At 51.9% G+C, this 9033-nt stretch overlaps 1 protein-coding gene across 1 annotated transcript in view; it reads left to right on the top strand.

Annotated features, from left to right (window-relative positions):
- The window catches only part of Nat10 (N-acetyltransferase 10), a 41610-nt gene extending 32823 nt beyond the window's left edge, over positions 1-8787 (top strand). Inside the window, exons 22-29 of the mRNA XM_057781787.1 lie at positions 2029-2125; positions 2212-2322; positions 3177-3349; positions 3782-3901; positions 4314-4412; positions 4926-4999; positions 6013-6096; positions 8121-8787. Of these exons, the coding sequence (XP_057637770.1) occupies positions 2029-2125; positions 2212-2322; positions 3177-3349; positions 3782-3901; positions 4314-4412; positions 4926-4999; positions 6013-6096; positions 8121-8229 (867 nt within the window). The 3' untranslated portion in view covers positions 8230-8787. The remainder of the gene's footprint in view (positions 1-2028; positions 2126-2211; positions 2323-3176; positions 3350-3781; positions 3902-4313; positions 4413-4925; positions 5000-6012; positions 6097-8120) is intronic.
- The last annotated feature ends 246 nt before the right edge of the window (positions 8788-9033 follow it).

Here is a 9033-nt window from a genome sequence, read left to right on the forward strand (position 1 = left end):
GTCTACAGTTGGCACAGAGCGTTCGTCTCTCCCTGGCTGTGCCCTGGATGGTGTCCCTGTGCTTTTGGAGGGGTTCCTCTGCGGGACAGACAGCTATCCTCTTTCAGAGGCAGCTGTCACAGAAATTCCTCCACGACCCCGGCCAGGTCTGCTGCATCCTCGGCTTTGGGCTTCATTGTACAGTGGTCGAGGTACACATGGGCTTGTTGGCCAGGTTGCAGCAGAGTCAGTCTGCAGGCTGGAGTCTCCCCGAGTTTGTAAACACAGCTCTGGTGGTTTCTGAAAGAGAGAGGTAGACAGCGGACTGTTGGGAAGGTGAGAACACCAGTGAGTTCTCATAACTAATTTAGTGCCTACGGATGAGCAGCCAGCGCATGGAGCAGCTGTGAAACCTGCTTTCTGACGGGTAGAACACAGGGCACTCCTCAGTGGCACGTGCTGTGAAGACCTCGTGCTGATTGTAGCACAGTTGCCTGGACTGCAGCTTAAACCTCAGCCAGGTGACCGGAAGGGGGCAGAACTGAAGAAGGTGGGTGGGCTCAAACTAGATGGAGTTTGGGACAATGCTGTGCGCGTTGTCACTCTACAGAGAGTTTCCGGCCATCCGGTACACCACAGAAGAAGACACAGGAGCGCTTTCTCGGTGTGTTTGTGTGGTTTTCAGGCAGGACCCTAGGAATCTAGTGATGGCCCTGGGGACTCCACACACCTAAGCATGTGTGGGATCAGGGCTTTGATCTGTTTCGTTCACTCCAGTCCCCAGCTCTAAAATAGCCTTTTGATGCAGCGTTTTTAGAATCTGCTGAAATCACACAAAGTAAGAGGACAGGTGGCGCTGGGTTTGCCAGTGCTGGTGTTCTGGATGGATCAGGGCTATGTGCCCAGTTGTAGATATGGGAGGTGCACACACAGACATGAATAGACCTTTTCCAGAATGGAAGGGAGCAGAGAGCAGGATAGCTGTGGGGTTGGGCACGAGGGAGGACTTGTCAGGTGGAAGGTTCTTGATGTGTGTTTGTTCACCACAGAGATTATTTGCAGAGGTGCAGGCAGAGAGGGCTGACTGCAGGGGTGCAGGTTTTGTGGAGGCCAGGAGGCAGAAACCCAGGATTTGGAAGATGGTAGCAACTCGTCCCTCACTACAGGAGGACAGTGAGTGTGAGTTCATTGAGTGTGAGGAGTCTCATTGCTTCTGTTTTCAAGGCCACAGTGCTGAAGGGGTAAAGCTGGTGTCCATGTGGAGTCTGAAGTGAGAGGAGCGGAGACATGAGTGCTGGCAGGCAGGTGGCAGCAGGTGGCTAGTGTGTGTGGTGTGCTTGTCTGGTCAGAGCTAGAAATCCGGCATTTGCATGCAGGAAGGATGGAGACCAGTGAGCCACATAGGCCATAGGGCATCTTGTGTCCTTGTGCCTTGAACTGCTGCTTGCTCTGACTTGTTCCTACCATTTTGGTCTGTCAGTGTTCTTCAACAGAAAGTCATTAGGTGCTGTCATGCAGTTGGGAGACCTTGTCTATGTAGTAAAAAAGTCCAAAACTGGCCTTTCACCATTTCAACAGCAGTGTTAGGCCTGCCTGGGCCACATAGCAAAGCTGTTTCTCCCATACCAACCTGAATATGCACACTGGCTGCCAGCTTGGAGTCTGGCTTTGTTGGGAAGTGTCTGTTGTATGAACGCCAGGAATGCACGGACAGGATGCGTGCTGGAGCCTTCATGGCCCCGAGCTCAGGTCTCCCTGAAAGGAGTGGGTGCAAAGCCCAAGTCAGACCTGATCTGAAGTCTTGCTGGCCAGGCCTGCTCCATTCCCATGGCCTTTTAGGAGGTTGTCTACAGTGTGAGCCTATCAGTGCAGGTGTGAGCTGAGGCCTTTTAGGAGGTTGTCTACAGTGTGAGCCTATCAGTGCAGGTGTGAACTGAGGCCACTCGTGCAGTGTGGAAGCAGCAAGCCCTTCTCTGAAGTTTCCCTTACCAGCAGTGGGAAGCTCTGAGGAGGAAGTGGTGGGGCCAAGCAGTGATGTGTGTTCCCTAGAACGACCTGACTGGAGAACACTCCTGCATCATGCTGAAGACTCTGGCTGATGAGGACGAGGCTGAGCAGGGAGCGTGGCTGGCAGCATTTTGGAAAGGTAACGCCAGTGGAGTGGAGAGGGGGACAGTGGGGTGACAGGTTAGGGCACCTCCAGACTGCTGACTGCCTGGCAATGCCCTGCAGATTTCCGAAGACGGTTCCTGGCTTTGCTGTCTTACCAGTTCAGCGCCTTCTCTCCTGCCCTGTCTCTGAACATCATTCAAAACAGGAACATTGCAAAAGCAGCGCAGCCAGGTGAGCTGCCAGCCCAGGAGCAGAGGCTTGTCTCGCCCTCAGTCTCCGTGGTGCCCCGTCCCCAAGTGTCTCCTCTGTCCTGTCTGTGACTGGGTTTTGGATGTAAGAGAAGTTCATGCAGTGCTTTGCTGGGGAACCTGGTTGAAGCCTGCGCACTAGCTCAGACGCTGGGGCTCTGTTTCTTCCTTTGTGAAATTGTACTGCAGATAGACCGTCAGCATCTGTGGCTAGTGTGGAGAGCTTTATGCATGTAAGTCAGTTTAGTTGGGTGAAGACTTTAAAAATTTTATGAGAGATTATTTTTTTCTATTAACAGTTAAGCCAATATACATTTTTATGTTTATCTATGTCTATACATGTTCCTATTTGTATATTTACTTACCTCTTGCTGATTCTATTTTGATGGCAAACTCTGGGTTCCTTGAGCTGGGCAGAGCATGCCCTTGTACAAGCTGGAGGAGGAGTGACATGGGGAAGGGCGGCGGTGCCTTGGAATGCTAGGGCGTGAGGGGCCTCTGGCCCAGCATATGGGTGACTTCTGCACTGCCGGCTCAGGATGTACTCATGGCAAGATATCTCAACAAACTGTTTGTAGAGATTTAATTAGACTGTTGTCTGCAGGTGTACCACATGGCTCCTGTGGAGGTCAGAGAGGGCCTAGGAGTTGTGGATGGTTATGAACTGCCACGTGGGTTCTGGGAACTGAGTCTGGGTCCTCTGCAAGAGCAACATGTGCATGCTCTTAACTGCTGAGCCACCCGTCCAGCCCCTTCCTGGAAGGCTTTGTGTGTTGGGTACTGTCCTGTGAGGACTGCAGACCGCCCTGACTCATGTGGCTCTTGTTGCATGTGCAGCCCTAGCCCGGGAGCAGCTGGAGGCGCTTTTTCTCCCCTATGACCTGAAGAGGCTGGAGATGTACTCTCGGAACATGGTTGATTATCATCTCATCATGGACCTGATCCCAGCCATTTCCCGCTTGTACTTCCTGAACCAGCTAGGGGACCTGGCCCTGTCGGCCGCACAGTCGGTAGGTCACCTGGGATGGGGGAGAAGGGAGGATGGTGGAGTTGTTGGTGCTTAGAAGTACCTTGAACACTGGCAGGGCTGATGGGTGGTCCGTTCTCACCCTGGAGGCTGACGTGACTGACGTAGCTGTAGTTAGCAGACTTGCTGCACTTGGAGCCCACACTCCCCCCTGCCCCACTTGCTGCCTTAGCGGAAGCCCAGGCTACCCTGGACTCAGAATGCAATTGTACAGGGCAGTGTGAGCGAGAGTGCAGTTCAGGAAGGAGTGGCTCTTGGTGCCTTAGTAACAGGATGAAAGAGACGAGACCAAATAAACACTACTGTTCTCTGATTCCTACTAGATAGCGTCATCAAGAGACAGCTCCATTCTCGTGGCTGTTTTAAGGGGAAAGCCTGGCTTCAGAGCCACTCCAGTTGATTCTCCTTCCTTCAGGCTCTTCTCTTGGGAATTGGTCTGCAGCACAAGTCTGTGGATGATCTGGAAAAGGAGATTGAGCTACCCTCAGGCCAGTTGATGGGGCTTTTCAACCGGATCATCCGTAAAGTTGTGAAGGTAACCTTGGTCCAGGAACAGGATTTTGGTCTCTTTCCACTAACACAACATGCCCACTTTTTGTTTTTAACAAGTACTAAATCTTAGATGTCTTTGTTACAAATCTAGTCTTCCCTCCCTCCCTCCCTCCCTCCCTCCCTCCCTCCCTCCCTCCCTCCCTCCCTCCCTCCCTCCCTCTCACTCTTGGAGTGTCAGCCAGTGTCTGTGAAGGGCTGGATTCTTTCCTGGAGATACCACTGTAGGAGTTTAGTATATCCCCAGCCTATTTTTATGCTCGCAATGTGAGCGCATCCGTGTTCCCAAGGTCTGGAGTATCGCTTTGAATGCTTTTCTTTAAGATACTAAATGCTGTGGTGAGGAGTGGGTGACTGACCCCACTGCTCCTGCATCTTTCTTCATGTTGTCTTTGTAGCTGTTTAATGATGTTCAGGAAAAGGCCATCGAGGAACAGATGGTAGCAGTGAAAGATGTGGTCATGGAGCCCACAATGAAGACCCTGAGTGATGATCTGGTACGTCCCAGCTGAAGGCTTTAGGAGTCCGTGTTCCCTGTGGCTGTAGAATGTCCTCCTCCACTGCTTCAGAACTGTCCTGCAGGCTGGAGGTGCTGGAGCATGCCTGGTATCCTGTACTCAGACTGAAAGGCAGGAGAGTTGTTCCAGATCAAAGCCAGCCTAAGCTTTGTTTAGAGAGTTGCTGCTCAGCCTGGGATAGAGAACAAGACCTGAAAACAAACAACTAAAACAGCTGGTTCTTTGCACTAGTTGAGCTAAACAGCATTCAGCCAGTGTGGCCCTCACTCTGTGCCTCCTGCTGAACGTGTGGCGGGGGCTTGAGCATTGATTTCCCTTTCAGGTACTTTTCCAAATGTGCCCTTCATGGGTGTGCATACTGTAAAATTGTGATGGCTGCTTAGTGCTCTGAGGACACCTCAGAGGGAAGTGTTTCTTCCTGTCGCACCTGCCCCTTCTCCAGGGCCTTGGGAACTCCTTGTCTGACCCCTGCTCTCTGGCTGTGGTCCACAGGATGAGGCAGCAAAGGAATTCCAGGAGAAACACAAGAAAGAAGTGGGGAAGCTGAAGGACATGGACTTCTCTCAGTAAGGTTCCTTTCTGCTCACAGGAAATCAAGAGTTCTTCCCAGGTCTCCACAACCTGTAGAGTCTGCTGTGGGTGTCTCCTACCCCATACCCCATGTGCAGAGTCTGCTGTGGGTGTCTCCTACCCCATACCCCATGTGCAGAGTCTGCTGTGGGTGTCTTCTACCCCGTACCCCCCATGTGCAGAGTCTGCTGTGGGTGTCTCCTACCCCGTACCCCACGTGCTCAGAAGCTGTCAGGAGTACTGCAGCTGGAGACTCACAATCCGTGTTTATTTCCCTGGATCCCAGAGTCGTGCTTCCTTGACCCCTGGGTTGAGTTACTCCTCAGCCCTCCAGGAAGGGGATGTTGGGCAGAAGAACATCTACCTCGAGTAGTCCCTTCTCCATATTTGGCTTTTGTCTGTGAATTTTTGAAAATCCTTTGAAGAAAAGGTTCTACACCAGAGCTCCCTGCTCAAGAACCCTGTGTACAGGGCCCCGTGTTCCTTTGAGCTTTCCTTGATGTTTCTGCTCCACCCACCCAAGGCGGACAGATCTTGGCATTTCGGGCCTCGCACCATAACTCTATGCCAAGAACCATTCAACTTGTCTGCAACCAGATCATTGGTGATGATGGTGATTGGGCAGATGGGGTGGCCAGGAGGCCATTTCAGGGCATCCAGCTGTTTTCTGCTTGATGTACCGGAACTGCTTCCTCTGGGAGAAGATGTTGCAGGGTAGGGAGGCAGAGGCCTGACAGGGCAGGGCAGGAGCTGTGGTCAAGTGAGGACAGCGATGGCAGGGGCAGGGGCAGGGGCAGAAGGTAGCTGTAGCAAGACGGCTTTTTCGCTTCCCCTACCCTCATGTGACTGCTCTGTGTAGCGGGCTTACCTCGAGCCTGGTCGCACGCCTGTCCACCTCTCTGCAGTGCCCATGCTCGGGCAGTTCTTGTGTCTCCGTGGGCGGCTTGTCGCTTTCATATTTTCTCTGAAGTAGTCTCTTCTAATGGGCATTGGTGTTCCCCTTTTACAGATACGTAATCCGCGGGGATGATGAAGAGTGGAACGAAGCTTTGAGCAAAGCTGGGCAGAATGCCTCCATCGTCAGTTTGAAAAGGTAAGGACCTGTGATGTCCCCCACACATCCAGGAGGCTCTGTAGCTTTTCCTGGGAAGCAGGAGGTGGGAGCAAATGCTTCAGGCGGTGTCCTGGTTCCCACCTTCCTCCCAGTTCCCTGGGGCCACCTTGGTAGCACATCTGGGCAGCATCGTAGGCCTGATCTCTTTCCTGGACTCAGCACAGGCCAGGCTGAGCTCTTGGAGCCAGCTTGAGTGAGCAGGTCTGCTGCTGTGTCCTGAGGCTTTGAAGCCTTGGGCCTGTGGCACAGGAGCCAAGCGTTTCCATTGCTCTATGGCCAGTGAAGATAGGGCCAGAGTTGGGTCAGATGTGTCTGCTGCAGGCCAATCATTTGAGTAAACACACTGTCCTTCTTCTAAGCTGTGGTTCTCAGAGTCCTGGGTCTTAGAGCTCTTTCCTTCTTGTTGCTGCTTCCCATAACAAAAATTGAAAACTGAAAAGGATTTGTTTGAAATGAATGATAGTACGGGTTTGGATTTAAGTTTTTTGACTGTGGGTCTTTTTCTTTTTCCAATGCTGGGGGTCAAGCCCAGGGCTTTGTATATGCTAGGCAAGTCCTTCACCACCAAGCTAAGCCTTTTTTTTTTTTTTTTTTAAATAATTTACTTATTTTTATTTTATGTGAATTGGTGTTTTGCCTACATGTATACCTGTGTGAGGGTGCTGGAACCGGAGCTATAGACAGTTGTGAGCTGCCATGTGGGTGCTGGGAATTGAACCCAGGTCCTCTGGAAGAGCAGCAGCCAGTGCTCTTAACCTCTGAGCCATCTCTCCAATTCCCTCCTGACTCCCTTACCCCCCAAACTAAGTCTTGAGAAAGACACACTTTTCCTTTGGCCAGCTCTGGCGTACTGAGCATGAGTGGGCCTCTGAAGGACTGTGGTACCCTCCTCCCTTGAGCCTTCTGAGAAACAGCATGTGCAGGAGGCAGCGAGTGGTAAAGGCAAAGAAAGGATCAGTATTAAAATGAAAACAGTTTTTTTACTTCCTTGGGCACCACAGGCATCCTGAGGTCCAAGTGTCTCATCTGCAGTGTTGAATTTGCAGACGGTGTGTCCTTGCACCCTCAGGACCAGTAGGAGAGTCCTGTGCCCAGGGCCTGCCCACGAGGCTGGCATGAATTCCACAAACTCAGGATCGCCCCACCTTCTCCACAAGTCACTCTGGCACTTTGAAGGGACCTTGGCCTGCAGTCAGCCTGAACTCTGGTTTGAAGAGTGTGACAGATGTATTAGGTTCCCGCGTGTTCTAGCTATGCCCAGGGCTTGACTGTCACAGAAGGCCTGGGAGCAGCCTACTGTGGAGACTCCTGGCTGAGCTCAGCTCCCACTGGGACTGCCGACGAGGACTTCATGAGTTATCCAGCCCGTATGGCTCCTGGATTCGGGACTTAGAAGGATGGTGGTGAAGTGTAACTGGAGGTTTCTCTCCATCCTGCTGGTCCCACAGCCATTTATGAAATAATGGGAGGCTTAGTATTAGTTATAATTGTTTAGCCAATGGCTCAGGCTTCTTCCTGGCTAGCTCTACATATAATAATAGCCTGTGTATCACCATGTCCCCGTGGCTTCCTGGTGATGCTCCGGCATTTTACTCCTCCGGTGGCTGCTGGTGTCTCCCCCGACTCCACCTTCTTTCTCCCTGTATAGTTTGGCTTTCCTCCCTGGCTGTATTCTGCCCTGCCATAGGCCAAAACAGCTTTATTCATCAGACAATAAAAGCAACCCATATTGACAGCGAACAGAAGGGCATCCCACATCAGTGAGGTGAAGTGCTCAGTCTGTCCTTGAACATTCTTGAGGCCTGCCTGCCCCCCACCCCTTTTTAAAAAAGAGAATTTTATGAGTGTTTTTGCCGGCATCTATGTATGTATCTGTGTGCCATATATGTGCCGGAAGCCTGTGGAGGCAAGAAGAGGGCATTAGATCCCTGGAGCGGGAGTTGTAGATCTGTGCTGTTAGCGCTTTCGGTTTCTGTCCCTGATGGTGTGGGTTTTTCCTCCAGTGACAAGAAGAGGAAGTTGGAAACAAAACAAGAACCCAAACATAACAAGAAGTTGAAGAAGAGAGAGGTGAACAACAGAAAGGATACGAAACTGAAGCGGAAAAAGTAGTGAGACTCGGAGACCTGGACTTCTGAGCTGTGTTTGGCCGGGCCAGGCAGCAGCACGGACAGTAACAGAAATGAGTCTTCATCAGAGGCAGGCCTGGCTCTCACCTGTGTCCTTCGTGACTGGAGACCCCCAGTCTGCTTAGAACGTGGTGGGTGGGGCAAGTCTGGCATTGCCAGAGCTGTCACTCTAACCAGGGCCACAGTTTCACTTTGGGCCAGGTTTTCTTTCAGGCTTGTTCCCACTTAGGGAATGCTGCGCTGGTTCCTGGCCTTCCGGACCCTTCAGAACACAGCTTCCTCGTGGAGTTCTCGGTCTCACTGCAGGCTTGTTCCAGCCCTGAAGCCTGCTCCTGTGTCCCTTCTGTCCATTCCTGGCAACAGTGGTCTGCTGTCCTCAGTGTCCCAGGAACGTCTGAGCCCCTCAGTGCCTTTTGGTTGCCTCTTCATTAGGAGAGACTATCGAGAGACTCGTGTTACGGAAGTGAGGGGAGGGACAGAGTGTCTGTTTTTAACAAACGACATCATAGACTGTTTGTCTGTGGTGCTTATAAAATCCACGTCTGTGAAAGCTGCATATTTCCCTGTTCCTTCTGGTGACTTCTGACTGCCAGATCCAGTGGAGGCCCAGGTGTCAAGGCCATAGTGTGTTGTGGAGCTAGAGTTCCAGTCTAGGCACCTGCAACAGATGTTGGAGGTACCCAGTGACACTGTAGTCACCTTGAAAATTAGCTGCCTTCGCTGGGTCCTACAGTTCATCCCGTTAGAAACAGAAATGGACCTGGTAGCTTCACACATACCCTGGCCC

This window comes from Chionomys nivalis, chromosome 9 (genome assembly GCF_950005125.1).
Source record: "Chionomys nivalis chromosome 9, mChiNiv1.1, whole genome shotgun sequence".
NCBI lineage: Eukaryota > Metazoa > Chordata > Mammalia > Rodentia > Cricetidae > Chionomys > Chionomys nivalis.